This window comes from Anomaloglossus baeobatrachus, chromosome 11 (assembly GCF_048569485.1).
Source record: "Anomaloglossus baeobatrachus isolate aAnoBae1 chromosome 11, aAnoBae1.hap1, whole genome shotgun sequence".
Taxonomy (NCBI): domain Eukaryota; kingdom Metazoa; phylum Chordata; class Amphibia; order Anura; family Aromobatidae; genus Anomaloglossus; species Anomaloglossus baeobatrachus.
In genome coordinates this window covers 31,420,020-31,435,780 of record NC_134363.1, presented here as the reverse complement: position 1 = coordinate 31,435,780, position 15,761 = coordinate 31,420,020, and the positions used below count along the sequence as shown (strand labels likewise).

At 52.6% G+C, this 15,761-nt stretch overlaps 1 protein-coding gene across 1 annotated transcript in view; it reads right to left on the bottom strand.

The window, feature by feature from the left end:
* LOC142255962 (uncharacterized) overlaps positions 1–15,761 on the bottom strand; it is a 28,211-nt gene that overhangs the window by 5,813 nt on the left and 6,637 nt on the right. The window contains 3 exon segments of the mRNA XM_075327423.1: positions 1–120; positions 123–1,939; positions 6,223–6,321. Coding sequence (XP_075183538.1) covers positions 1–120; positions 123–1,939; positions 6,223–6,313 — 2,028 coding nt within the window. The 5' untranslated portion in view covers positions 6,314–6,321.

Genomic DNA, 15,761 nt, shown 5'->3' with positions numbered 1-15,761 from the left:
GCACTTGTGTATTGCTTTTCCCCCCGTGGAGGTCCCTGCTGAAGCCTGTCCGTGACCTAACCAAGTAATTTTTCTTGGTCTTCCTCTTCCAAGAACATGAAAAGGACCTTTTGGAGGTCCTCGCTCTCTCCTGACTGTCTACCAACTCTTTGATAGGAAATGCTGTGTCCCGGCTGGGGGATAAGATTGGACTCAAGGCTATTCAGCATCCCGGAGACGTTACCTTCGGATCGTGCCGGTATCTTAAAATGTTGCGAAGGGTAAGAGTCATGTTCCTGCCGAGGAGACAGCATGTTCTCAGGATACGCATGTGGAAGGCCTCTGTTTATGGGGTACGAGACCTGGATTTCTCTGCAATGCATGATGGCGTTGGACTGCTCCACGTGAAGCTTTTGATGTAACATGAGACTATGGGAGCTGGGGAACCATTTTGAACACTGGTTACATTGGTACGCCCTGACTTGGTTTTCTTCAATCCGCCCCCCGCCAATATTTATCATCTGCGGGTTATCTCGCTCGACGTATTGACCGGAAGGTCCAATAAGGTGCCCGGACATCTTTGTGGACTGCTCGTTTTCAGCGCTCACGTTTGGTTTTGGTTCAGCTGTCAAAGCATGGCTTTTCATGTGGTAGAGAAGGTTCGACTGTTGGCGAAAGCTCTTCCCGCACTGGAGGCAGGAGTACGGCATCTCTCCGGTGTGGCCCCGTAAGTGAACCATCAGGCTGGTCCTTCTGGTGAAATGCTTGCCGCATTCTTGGCAGCGATACGACCGATCTCCAGTGTGTATGCGCTGATGAACCATGAGGTTGGACTGATGGGTGAATCTCTTAAAGCAGTGTCCGCAGACGTAGGGCCTTTTACACGCTTCCGGATCTTCTTCCTTATCCCCTTTAACCAATGGGACTTTGCTGCTCCAAACTTCGCTGCTGGATTCGTCCCCTTCGGAAATCAGATACATGAAAGGCATACCCGGGGCCGTGTTTTCTTCGCTCCAATCCACCCCGTCGAGGTCCTCCGCTCTTTGATGACTCTTCATATGGTGGGTCAGGTTGGACTGCTGTCGAAAACTTCTATTGCATTTGTTACAAGGGAACGGTGCTTCTCCCGTATGGGTCCGTAGATGGACAGTCAGACTGGTGCGCTGGTTAAATTTTCTCCTACACACGTGACAAGAGAAGGGTTTCTCCCCGGTGTGTATACGCAGGTGCGTCACCAGCGATGACTGCTTGCAGAAGGTCTTATCGCACACAATGCAGCGGTATCTTCTCCACTCCAAGACCGGAGTTGACGACTGTTGCGGTTGGTGTTCGGGACGCCCCTGTTCGTTCCCGATTACTTGGAATTTCTCTTGGTTGTGGGATTCTTGATGCTGCAGAAGTTCGGAGAGATCTTGAAAGACGAAATTACAGAAGGAGCACTGGAACAAACCCCAGAACCTTTGGTTTGGTTGTTCTGTAGAGCCAGAATCTTTTCTTCTAGTTGTCGGTCCGGTGTTCGACCACCCGTGTGGTCTGCAGATCACTATATTATCCTTCTCGAGTTTGCCGAAGTTGGTAGGCATGGGAGTGACCCCGTGTAACGCCGGCTGTGCGGAGGAGTCCTCAGCAGTTCCTGTCATCTTTGGCCCACTAGCTCCTTGGTCCACCATGTCGTCTTCTCTGTGTCTCACCTTCTCAATCAGAGGCAGGGTTGACGGTGAGCTTTGCCCTGCCGGATAACTATATTCAACACTGCCGGTGCCTGACTGGCACACCGGGTCGGTCGCCATCATGGGATGGACATTTTTTTCCCTCCAACTGTTGTCGGTGGTTTCAATCTCGGTGACGATGAGCGTGCTTTGCGGGTTTGGTGGAGTGGTCTGGTCTTCAAGCTGCTTTCCAACCAGAGGAGCGAAGGATCTGGGTTCTTCTGTTGTTCCACCGCTCCAGCATTCTGCAACTAATGAGAAAGATAATTAGAAATCAACACATGAAACAGCTTCAAGACAATAGACTCAATAGTCACATTTCCTTATTTCCCAACTCTTTGTACCCGCTCTTCACTCTGAGCCTGAATGGAGGACGACCCTCTATTAACAATGTATACAGCTCTACCCCAATTGTAATGTGTCATCAGGAAAGTACCGTATTTTTCTGGACTATAAGATGCACTTTTTAACAAGAAAAACCGTGGCCAAAAAAGTGTGGTGGTCTTATCGTCCAGAGGCAGGTTCATGTGATGGAGAACGCCGACACCGTGTCCTCTCAGATCACAGAGAGCTGCAAGCTGCGGGGAGATGAACGGAAGCTGCGGACCTGCCCACAGATTAACTCAAGGACCTTTAAGATCATCTGATCAGTCACATGATTGGAGGGAACTGCGAGATGTGGTAATGTATCGTGTATGTACAAGCGTCTATATATGCGCATGTAGCAGAGCCACGGGCAACCACGTGTCCACATGTAGCAGAGCCGCGGGCGTCCACGTGTATATATAGCAGAGCAACATACACACACTAAAATATTATAAATATAAATTATATATATATATATATATATATATATATATATATATATATATATATATATATATATATATAGTAGTGTATATATATTATATAATATTATATATATATATATATATATATATATATATATATATATATATATATATATATATATATATATATATATATATATATTAGTGTATATGTATATATTAGTCAGGCACTATACACAAGGAGGAGGAGGTGAGCTGTGACATCACCCATTATAAATGGTAAATCCTATGTCATCTATGGTAAAGGTATTACTTTTCACGTAATTCAGTGCGTGATGATAATGAGACTGCTGAAAAGTCCTCTGTACAAAGTAGAAAGTATGAGCCTGTGTGTAAGGCCTAGTGGCCAATATGAAAAGTGCAAGAATTCTGATTCCTTCTAATGCACTAATATTGAAAATGGAAAAAAGAGAAAAAAAAACCCCCCATAATACCCAGATATTAACAAAACCTCTTTTTGTAATGGTCCATTTATAAATCATGCATAATTTCCATATATGTTTATACAGTGGATGAAATAAGTATTGAACACGTCATCAATTTTTTTAAGTAAATATATTTCTAAAGAAGCTATTGACAACAATTTCTCACCAGAGGTCAGTAACAACCCATCCAATCCACACAGGCAATGAGATCAAACCATAGATGTCCATAAATTAAGTTATGTGTAATATTGGGAATTTACGCAGGCAAAAAAGTATTGATCACATCTTCAAAGAGAGGTGCAAAAAGCCAGGTAAAGTCCTGACACCAGCTGAACTCTCAGTAATTAGAAAGCAATCCTGCCACTTAGTGAAAAATAATATCGGCAGGTTTAACCGACGGCCAATAAAAAGGTGTCTCATTATCGAGGTGCCACACAAGAAACATCTCATGATGGGTAAAACCAGTGAGCTGTGTCAAGACCATCACAACTTTATTGTTGCAAAATTTACTGGTATCATTGGTTACAGAACAATTTCTAAACTACTGAAGGTTTCAGCGAGCATTGTCCGGAGGTGTAAAAAACATTGTTTCGCCATAAACCAGCCACGACCGGGTGCTCCATGGAAGATTTCAAGGAGAGGAGTGAAAAGAATTGTCAGAACAGTTGTCCAAGAGCCAAGGTTCATCTGTGAAGAGCTACAGAAAGACCTTGAAACAATTGTACCTGCTGATAACACGAAAATAATAATGGACTCCTCCCCCCCCTCCATGGCCTGTATGCACGCTCCTGTATGCACGCTCCTGTATGCACGCTCACCACAAAGGACTCCATTGCTGAACAAAAAAACAGGTTCGAGCGCAGTTAAAAATTTGCTCAACAACATTTAGACAAGTCTGTGAAATACTGGGAGAATATAGTCTGGTCAGATGAAAGCAAAAGTGAACTCTTTGGAGGCCACAATACACACCATGTTTGGAGGCCAAAAAGCAACAAGTTATGAACAGCTATGGTTTGATTTCTTTGCCTGTGTGGACTGGATGGGTTGTTACCAACATCTGGTGAGAAATTATTGTCAATAGCTTCTTTAGAAATATATATTTATTGTATATACTCAAGTATAAGTTGGCCCGAGGCCCCTAATTTTACCACAAAAAAAACTGGGAAAACGTATTGACTAGAGTATAAGCCTTGGGTGGGAAATGCAGCAGTTAATGGTAAATTTCAAAAATAAAAATAGACCCCAATAAAATGTAGTGTGCCCATCCTTCTAGTAATGTGCCCATCCTTGTCCCCCATCCTGCAGTAATGTGCCCCATCCTTGTGCCGCATCCTATAGTAATGTGCCCATCCTTGTCCCCCATCCTGCAGTAATGTGCCCCATCCTTGTGCCGCATCCTATAGTAATGTGCCCATCCTTGTCCCCCATCCTGTAGTAATGTGCCCATCCTTGTCCCCCATCCTGTAGTAATGTGCCCCATCCTTGTGCCGCATCCTGTAGTAATGTGCCCCATCCTTGTGCCGCATCTTGTAGTAATGTGCCCCATCCTTGTGCCGCATCCTGTAGTAATGTGCCCATCCTTGTCCCCCATCCTGTAGTAATGTGCCCATCCTTGTGCCGCATCCTGTAGTAATGTGCCCCATCCTTGTGCCGCATCTTGTAGTAATGTGCCCCATCCTTGTGCCGCATCCTGTAGTAATGTGCCCATCCTTGTCCCCCATCCTGTAGTAATGTGCCCCATCCTTGTGCCACATCCTGTAGTAATGTGCCCCATCCTTGTGCCGCATCCTGTAGTAATGTGCCCCATCCTTGTGCCGCATCCTGTAGTAATGTGCCCCATCCTTGTGCCGCATCTTGTAGTAATGGGCCCCATCCTTGTGCCGCATCCTGTAGTAATGTGCCCCATCCTTGTGCCCCCTCCTGTAGTAATGGGCCCCATCCTTGTGCCGCATCCTGTAGTAATGTGCCCCATCCTTGTGCCGCATCCTGTAGTAATGTGCCCCATCCTTCTGCCGCATCCTGTAGTAATGTGCCCCATCCTTGTGCCCCCTCCTGTAGTAATGCGCCCATCCTTGTGCCGCATCCTGTAGTAATGTGCCCCATCCTTGTGCCGCATCCTGTAGTAATGTGCCCCATCCTTCTGCCGCATCCTGTAGTAACGTGCCCCATCCTTGTGCCGCATCCTGTAGTAATGTGCCCCATCCTTGTGCCGCATCCTGTAGTAATGTGCCCCATCCTTGTGCCGCATCCTGTAGTAACGTGTCCCATCCTTGTGCCCCATCCTGTAGTAATGCGCCCATCCTTGTGCCCCATCCTGTAGTAATGTGCCCCATCCTTCTGCCGCATCCTGTAGTAATGCGCCCATCCTTGTGCCCCATCCTTGTGCCCCATCCTGTAGTAATGCGCCCATCCTTGTGCCCCATCCTGTAGTAATGTGCCCCATCCTTCTGCCGCATCCTGTAGTAATGCGCCCATCCTTGTGCCCCATCCTTGTGCCCCATCCTGTAGTAACGTGCCCCATCCTTGTGCCCCATCCTGTAGTAATGTGCCCATCCTTCTGCCCCATCCTGTAGTAACGTGCCCATCCTTGTGCCCCATCCTGTAGTAACGTGCCCCATCCTGGTCCTCATACTGTAGTAATGTGCCCATCCTTGTGCCCCATCCTGTAGTAATGTGCCCATCCTTGTGCCCCATCCTGTAGTAATGCGCCTATCCTTGTGCCCTGTAGTAATGTGCCCATCATTTAGCAATGTCCTCATTCTGGTCCCTTCTTGTCCCCTATTATGCCGTTGTTCACATACACACAAAAAAATTATTGTCACCTGTCCTCCGTTCCTGCAGTGTCCTCTTACCTGCTTCTTGCACATCACAGGCACATTGACCCCTGCATGATCGCGTCTGGTGCATGAGGCCACCGCTGCCGTCGTTGCTTTACTGCAGTTGAATGGTTTGTGGTGCCGCAAAGCATTCAACAGCAGTAAAGTGATGACGGTAGACGTCAGCCCCGTGCACCGGACGTGATCATGGAGGGGTCTCAGTGCCTGCGGTCTGCAAGAAGCAGGTAAGAGGACACTGCAGGAATGGAGGACAGGTGAGAATAATCTTTTGTGGGAACCTTACGAGTATAAGCCGAGGGGGGGGGGGGCGTCTTCTGCATAAAATAATATATAGGCTGAAAAATTCGGCTTATACTTGAGTATATACGGTTCTGATGTGAATTCTCAGCGATCTGGAACATGTTGATAGTTTGGTCCTTACTTTCCACTCGACTTGCCCTGGCCTGATTGTTCTCCTGACCAAAGGGCTCTTCTGCATTTTCCATTATGGATAACACATCCGGTTTAGACATCTGAAGACCTGAAAATACAAAAATAATAACAAAAAGGCTGTAAAATGAATCCTCGAGTCCTTATACAAACACCACAACAGATTTTGTTTAGCCAGAACCGTCAAACTTTATAACAGATAAACATAAAAAGCTTGGTAGGTGCTGTGTTCACAGAGACGCCTCCGGGCCGGCCGGCGAGAGACGCCTCCGGGCCGGCCGGCGAGAGACGCCTCCGGGCCGGCCGGCGAGAGACGCCTCCGGGCCGGCCGGCGAGAGACGCCTCCGGGCCGGCCGGCGAGAGACGCCTCCGGGGCCGGCCGGCGAGAGACGCCTCCGGGCCGGCCGGCGAGAGACGCCTCCGGGCCGGCCGGCGAGAGACGCCTCCGGGCCGGCCGGCGAGAGACGCCTCCGGGCCGGCCGGCGAGAGACGCCTCCGGGCCGGCCGGCGAGAGACGCCTCCGGGCCGGCCGGCGAGAGACGCCTCCGGGCCGGCCGGCGAGAGACGCCTCCGGGCCGGCCGGCGAGAGACGCCTCCGGGCCGGCCGGCGAGAGACGCCTCCGGGCCGGCCGGCGAGAGACGCCTCCGGGCCGGCCGGCGAGAGACGCCTCCGGGCCGGCCGGCGAGAGACGCCTCCGGGCCGGCCGGCGAGAGACGCCTCCGGGCCGGCCGGCGAGAGACGCCTCCGGGCCGGCCGGCGAGAGACGCCTCCGGGCCGGCCGGCGAGAGACGCCTCCGGGCCGGCCGGCGAGAGACGCCTCCGGGCCGGCCGGCGAGAGACGCCTCCGGGCCGGCCGGCGAGAGACGCCTCCGGGCCGGCCGGCGAGAGACGCCTCCGGGCCGGCCGGCGAGAGACGCCTCCGGGCCGGCCGGCGAGAGACGCCTCCGGGCCGGCCGGCGAGAGACGCCTCCGGGCCGGCCGGCGAGAGACGCCTCCGGGCCGGCCGGCGAGAGACGCCTCCGGGCCGGCCGGCGAGAGACGCCTCCGGGCCGGCCGGCGAGAGACGCCTCCGGGCCGGCCGGCGAGAGACGCCTCCGGGCCGGCCGGCGAGAGACGCCTCCGGGCCGGCCGGCGAGAGACGCCTCCGGGCCGGCCGGCGAGAGACGCCTCCGGGCCGGCCGGCGAGAGACGCCTCCGGGCCGGCCGGCGAGAGACGCCTCCGGGCCGGCCGGCGAGAGACGCCTCCGGGCCGGCCGGCGAGAGACGCCTCCGGGCCGGCCGGCGAGAGACGCCTCCGGGCCGGCCGGCGAGAGACGCCTCCGGGCCGGCCGGCGAGAGACGCCTCCGGGCCGGCCGGCGAGAGACGCCTCCGGGCCGGCCGGCGAGAGACGCCTCCGGGCCGGCCGGCGAGAGACGCCTCCGGGCCGGCCGGCGAGAGACGCCTCCGGGCCGGCCGGCGAGAGACGCCTCCGGGCCGGCCGGCGAGAGACGCCTCCGGGCCGGCCGGCGAGAGACGCCTCCGGGCCGGCCGGCGAGAGACGCCTCCGGGCCGGCCGGCGAGAGACGCCTCCGGGCCGGCCGGCGAGAGACGCCTCCGGGCCGGCCGGCGAGAGACGCCTCCGGGCCGGCCGGCGAGAGACGCCTCCGGGCCGGCCGGCGAGAGACGCCTCCGGGCCGGCCGGCGAGAGACGCCTCCGGGCCGGCCGGCGAGAGACGCCTCCGGGCCGGCCGGCGAGAGACGCCTCCGGGCCGGCCGGCGAGAGACGCCTCCGGGCCGGCCGGCGAGAGACGCCTCCGGGCCGGCCGGCGAGAGACGCCTCCGGGCCGGCCGGCGAGAGACGCCTCCGGGCCGGCCGGCGAGAGACGCCTCCGGGCCGGCCGGCGAGAGACGCCTCCGGGCCGGCCGGCGAGAGACGCCTCCGGGCCGGCCGGCGAGAGACGCCTCCGGGCCGGCCGGCGAGAGACGCCTCCGGGCCGGCCGGCGAGAGACGCCTCCGGGCCGGCCGGCGAGAGACGCCTCCGGGCCGGCCGGCGAGAGACGCCTCCGGGCCGGCCGGCGAGAGACGCCTCCGGGCCGGCCGGCGAGAGACGCCTCCGGGCCGGCCGGCGAGAGACGCCTCCGGGCCGGCCGGCGAGAGACGCCTCCGGGCCGGCCGGCGAGAGACGCCTCCGGGCCGGCCGGCGAGAGACGCCTCCGGGCCGGCCGGCGAGAGACGCCTCCGGGCCGGCCGGCGAGAGACGCCTCCGGGCCGGCCGGCGAGAGACGCCTCCGGGCCGGCCGGCGAGAGACGCCTCCGGGCCGGCCGGCGAGAGACGCCTCCGGGCCGGCCGGCGAGAGACGCCTCCGGGCCGGCCGGCGAGAGACGCCTCCGGGCCGGCCGGCGAGAGACGCCTCCGGGCCGGCCGGCGAGAGACGCCTCCGGGCCGGCCGGCGAGAGACGCCTCCGGGCCGGCCGGCGAGAGACGCCTCCGGGCCGGCCGGCCAGCGGGGGACGCCTCCGGGCCGGCCGGCCAGCGGGGGACGCCTCCGGGCCGGCCGGCCAGCGGGGGACGCCTCCGGGCCGGCCGGCCAGCGGGGGACGCCTCCGGGCCGGCCGGCCAGCGGGGGACGCCTCCGGGCCGGCCGGCCAGCGGGGGACGCCTCCGGGCCGGCCGGCCAGCGGGGGACGCCTCCGGGCCGGCCGGCCAGCGGGGGACGCCTCCGGGCCGGCCGGCCAGCGGGGGACGCCTCCGGGCCGGCCGGCCAGCGGGGGACGCCTCCGGGCCGGCCGGCCAGCGGGGGACGCCTCCGGGCCGGCCGGCCAGCGGGGGACGCCTCCGGGCCGGCCGGCCAGCGGGGGACGCCTCCGGGCCGGCCGGCCAGCGGGGGACGCCTCCGGGCCGGCCGGCCAGCGGGGGACGCCTCCGGGCCGGCCGGCCAGCGGGGGACGCCTCCGGGCCGGCCGGCCAGCGGGGGACGCCTCCGGGCCGGCCGGCCAGCGGGGGACGCCTCCGGGCCGGCCGGCCAGCGGGGGACGCCTCCGGGCCGGCCGGCCAGCGGGGGACGCCTCCGGGCCGGCCGGCCAGCGGGGGACGCCTCCGGGCCGGCCGGCCAGCGGGGGACGCCTCCGGGCCGGCCGGCCAGCGGGGGACGCCTCCGGGCCGGCCGGCCAGCGGGGGACGCCTCCGGGCCGGCCGGCCAGCGGGGGACGCCTCAGGACGCACGATGTTCGAACCTCAGCTGAGATCTATTGTGCGACAGCTGTTGTCATGGGAAAGAAGGACTGGACATGTGGAATTTCAACATGTCTGATCCTTTTGCTGTTAAGCTAATGTCCGTATGAGACTTTTTTTTCCCTCTGACAGCTGAGAGCACATACATGCCACATATGATCATGGAGTAGGAAATAGCCACTGGCTATTTTAGGTCTTCAGCCATCTGTGGTCTTACTTCTATCCGCCATTATGGGACGCTAATTTAGCCAACAGCTGAGTTATTACCCTGATGAAGAGATTCATGATATTCAGCAACATTTCATGGTCTGGAGCGGCCACTAGGGGGAGCTCACTGAAGCCAGACAGCTCCTTCAGTAAACTCATAACTCCGCCTAGTGGTGGTCACTAGAATTGGAATATTTAACTATGACTTATTGGAGGGAAGCAGAAAATTGGGAGCCATAAACAATATTAAAAAGGGAGCTCTGACCCCCAACCAGCGCCAAATAATGAACAGGTCGTGGGAAAGCTCAATTTGGACGAGGCTTGAGCTCAGGGACTGGACAGTGCTCTTCAAGGCACCATAGCTCCTCTCGGCTTCATTGTGGAGCCCTGGCCTCCGCCTCCATATTGGGGCTTCCCGACTCCCCCCCCCATTAAATGTATGGACTGGCGGATCTGACGACGTCACCGGTAATGGCCATGTCTCCTCCACCGCACTGTAAGTCACATCTCATCGGATGCAGAACAGATTTAAAAAGGGAAACAAACAGACTTCAGAGCGAATTAAAGCCACATTTCAACGGCGGGATCAAAGATTCGGAGCATGTGGTTGCAATTAGCCGCTTTCTATAGAATATCCCTTTAACTGCAGTTTCCTAAAAGCAAAAAACCTAAAAGGAGATTCTGGTCTCAGGCGTCGTCCTCAAATCTGATGACTGAGAACTAATGATGGATCAACGGAATATAATATATATATATACACACACACATATACACATATACATACACATACAGTCAAGGCCAGAAATATTTGGACAGTGACACAAGTTTTGTTATTTTAGCTGTTTACAAAAACATGTTCAGAAATACAATTCTATATATAATATGGGCTGAAAGTGCACACTCCCAGCTGCAATATGAGAGTTTTCGCATCCAAATCGGAGAAAGGGTTTAGGAATCATAGCTCTGTAATGCATAGCCTCCTCTTTTTCAAGGGACCAAAAGTAATTGGACAAGGGACTCTAAGGGCTGCAATTAACTCTGAAGGCGTCTCCCTCGTTAACCTGTAATCAATGAAGTAGTTAAAAGGTCTGGGGTTGATTACAGGTGTGTGGTTTTGCATTTGGAAGCTGTTGCTGTGACCAGACAACATGCGGTCTAAGGAACTCTCAATTGAGGTGAAGCAGAACATCCTGAGGCTGAAAAAAAAGAAAAAATCCATCAGAGAGATAGCAGACATGCTAGGAGTAGCAAAATCAACAGTCGGGTACATTCTGAGAAAAAAGGAATTGACTGGTGAGCTTGGGAACTCAAAAAGGCCTGGGCGTCCACGGATGACAACAGTGGTGGATGATCGCCGCATACTTTCTTTGGTGAAGAAGAACCCGTTCACAACATCAACTGAAGTCCAGAACACTCTCAGTGAAGTAGGTGTATCTGTCTCTAAGTCACCAGTAAAGAGAAGACTCCATGAAAGTAAATACAAAGGGTTCACATCTAGATGCAAACCATTCATCAATTCCAAAAATAGACAGGCCAGAGGTAAATTTGCTGAAAAACACCTCATGAAGCCGGCTCAGTTCTGGAAAAGTATTCTATGGACAGATGAGACCAAGATCAACCTGTACCAGAATGATGGGAAGAAAAAAGTGTGGAGAAGAAAGGGAACGGCACATGATCCAAGGCACACCACATCCTCTGTAAAACATGGTGGAGGCAACGTGATGGCATGGGCATGCATGGCTTTCAATGGCACTGGGTCACTTGTGTTTATTGATGACATAACAGCAGACAAGAGTAGCCGGATGAATTCTGAAGTGTACCGGGATATACTTTCAGCCCAGATTCAGCCAAATGCCGCAAAGTTGATCGTACGGCGCTTCATAGTACAGATGGACAATGACCCCAAGCATACAGCCAAAGCTACCCAGGAGTTCATGAGTGCAAAAAAGTGGAACATTCTACAATGGCCAAGTCAATCACCAGATCTTAACCCAATTGAGCATGCATTTCACTTGCTCAAATCCAGACTTAAGACGGAAAGACCCACAAACAAGCAAGACCTGAAGGCTGCGGCTGTAAAGGCCTGGCAAAGCATTAAGAAGGAGGAAACCCAGCGTTTGGTGATGTCCATGGGTTCCAGACTTAAGGCAGTGATTGCCGCCAAAGGATTCGCAACAAAATATTGAAAATAAAAATATTTTGTTTGGGTTTGGTTTATTTGTCCAATTACTTTTGACCTCCTAAAATGTGGAGTGTTTGTAAAGAAATGTGACAATTCCAACAATTTCTATCAGATGTTTTTGTTCAAACCTTCAAATTAAACGTTACAATCTGCACTTGAATTCTGTTGTAGAGGTTTCATTTCAAATCCAATGTGGTGGCATGCAGAGCCCAACTCGCGAAAATTGTGCCACTGTCCAAATATTTCTGGACCTAACTGTATATATATATATATTAACATACACACACACACATTATTATGTATATAACAACAAGGAGCAAGATCAAAGGGGAAAATGCTTCAAACAGTCTCACGGCCCCCATATAAAGAATAAAGATGATTACTTCATATTCACTTCCCAAAGAGCAACCGACCCCACAAGACTGACCAAGAAAGAGAAGATCAGCACAGAACCCCAACCAGACATCACCATACCTGCTGTATTATACTCCAGAGCTGCACTCACTATTCTGCTGCTGCAGTCACTGTGTACATACATTACATTACTGATCCTGAGTTACCTGCTGTATTATACTCCAGAGCTGCACTCACTATTCTGCTGGTGCAGTCACTGTGTACATACATTACATTACTGATCCTGAGTTACCTCCTGCATTATACTCCAGAGCTGCACTCACTATTCTGCTGGTGCAGTCACTGTGTACATACATTACATTACTGATCCTGAGTTACCTGCTGTATTATACTCCAGAGCTACACTCACTATTCTGCTGGTGCAGTCACTGTGTACATACATTACATTACTGATCCTGAGTTACATCCTGTATTATACTCCAGAGCTGCACTCACTATTCTGCTGGTGCAGTCACTGTGTACATTACATTACTGATCCTGAGTTACCTCCTGTATTGTACTCCAGAGCTGCACTCACTATTCTGCTGGTGCAGTCACTGTGTACATACATTACATTACTGATCCTGAGTTACCTCCTGTATTATACTCCAGAGCTGCACTCACTATTCTACTGGTGCAGTCACTGTGTACATACATTACATTACTAATCCGGAGTTACCTCCTGTATTATACCCCAGAGCTGCACTCACTATTCTGCTGGTGCAGTCACTGTGTACATACATTACTGATCCTGAGTTACATCCTGTATTATACTCCAGAGCTGCACTCACTATTCTGCTGGTGCAGTCACTGTGTACATACATTACATTACTGATTCTGAGTTACCTCCTGTATTATACTCCAGAGCTGCACTCACTATTCTGCTGGTGCAGTCACTGTGTATATACATTACATTACTGATCCTGAGTTACCTCCTGTATTATACTCCAGAGCTGCACTCACTATTCTCCTGGTGCAGTCCCTGTGTACATACATTACATTACTGATCCCGAGTTACATCCTGTATTATACTCCAGAGCTGCACTCACTATTCTGCTGGTGCAGTCACTGTGTACATACATTACATTACTGATCCTGAGTTACCTCCTGTATTATACTCCAGAGCTGCACTCACTATTCTCTGCTGGTGCAGTCACTGTGTACATACATTACATTACTGATCCTGAGTTACCTCCTGTATTATACTCCAGAGCTGCACTCACTATTCTGCTGGTGCAGTCACTGTGTACATACATTACATTACTGATCCTCAGTTACCTCCTGTATTATACTCCAGAGCTGCACTCACTATTCTCTGCTGGTGCAGTCACTGTGTACATACATTACATTACTGATCCTGAGTTACCTCCTGTATTATACTCCAGAGCTGCACTCACTATTCTGCTGGTGCAGTCACTGTGTACATACATTACATTACTGATCCTCAGTTACCTCCTGTATTATACTCCAGAGCTGCACTCACTATTCTACTGGTGCAGTCACTACGTACATACATTACTGATCCTGAGTTACCTCCTGAATTATACTCCAGAGCTGCACTCACTATTCTACTGGTGCAGTCACTGTGTACATACATTACATTACTGATCCCGAGTTACATCCTGTATTATACTCCAGAGCTGCACTCACTATTCTGCTGCTGCAGTCACTGTGTACATACATTACATTACTGATCCTGAGTTACCTCCTGCATTATACTCCAGAGCTGCACTCACTATTCTGCTGGTTCAGTCGCTGTGTACATACATTACATTACTGATCCTGAGTTACCTCCTGTATTATACTCCAGAGCTGCACTCACTATTCTGCTGGTGCAGTCACTGTGTATATACATTACATTACTGATCCCGAGTTACATCCTGTATTATACTCCAGAGCTGCACTCACTATTCTGCTGGTGCAGTCACTGTGTACATACATTACATTACTGATCCTGAGTTACCTCCTGTATTATACTCCAGAGCTGCACTCACTATTCTGCTGGTTCAGTCGCTGTGTACATACATTACATTACTGATCCTGAGTTACCTCCTGTATTATACTCCAGAGCTGCACTCACTATTCTGCTGGTGCAGTCACTGTGTGCATACATTATATATCCTGGCGGATGAGATTTCAGCAGATGGGTGGGTGTGCTGAGGTCGGACCCCCTGATCTCATCAGTTATTAGTCCCCGGACACCCCATTTAACCCATTATTCTCCAGTTGATACAAAACTACAAGTCCCATGATGCCATTCAGCGTTGCGCTTCCACAACATTTGCGGGGAGTGACGTGCTGAATGCCGGCAGCTGTTGCTCATAGCAACCAATCAGAGCTCAGCTTTCATTCTTCAACCAGATAAATAAAGAAGAGAGCCGTGATCTGATTGGTTGGTATAAACAACCCCTTCCACATTTCTTTCCTTTCACTCAAAATGTTAAAACTTTATTGAACTACAAACATCACCTCACAGCGTCGCCATCGGCAACCATTTTCTGTATAATCCCGGGCCCCGCAGGCGCTGTCGTTTTATTGGCGCGATGTATAAAACAAGACTGAAATTAAAAAAAAAAAACATTTTATAGAGGAAATAAAAAACAGAAAAGAAAATGGAAAAAAAAAAAAAAAAATGTTATTAGCAGCACGAAAATAACCAGGCGAGTGGCGGCAGCGGCGGCTCGTCCTGTGGAGCGAAGGGCTGAGGCTCCGAGAGGAATATTTACAGCCGCAATATAAAAATAACGCTTCCACACAATACCACATAGAACGCCCCACAGCCGTTAACCGCTTCACCGCCAGCCTGCACGTTAACCCACTCAGCCCCCGGCAGCCATGACCCACTGCTCCCTCCACCCTCTGTCAGGCTGATTTTACTAGCAAAATAGAAAACCAGAAAGTAAAATATTAAAAAAGGAAAAAAAAAAAAAAAAAAAAAAAAAACCTAAAAAAAAAAAAACGAGGTCTCGGAGGTCAAAATGGATTCCCTGCGAGAGGCTCAGTCCCGGGCTGCGGCTGCCATGGCAACCGGGGTCACGTGGCCCGAAAGAAAACAATGGTTTTAATGCTAGGAAAACAAATAAAGTGCGAGCAGGAAGTTCAGAAAGAGCAGACATTATGGGGAGGACGCGCTCCACACGCTCTGAGAGGATTTTACCTCAGGACAGTGAGAGGCCATGTTTGGACAAAGCATTTTTTTTTGACAGGAGGAATTTTCGAGACTTTGGTATTTTGTTGTCGCTTTTAAAGCGAAATCTGAAGTGTAAAAACAGGGTTAAGAATGGCGCGGTTTTCCAAAATGGAGGCCTAAAATCTGTCTGTGACGGGGTCAGGAATGGCGCGGCTTTCTAAAATGGAGGCATAAAAAAAAAAAAAAATCGCTCTGTGTTGGGGACAGGAATGACGCGTTTTTCCAAAATGGAGGCCTAAAAAAAAAAAATCGCTCTGTGATGAGGGTCAGGAATGGCGCGGTGTTGCAAGATGGGGGGCTAAAATCACTGTGTTGGGGGGACAGGAATGGCGCATTTTTCCAAAA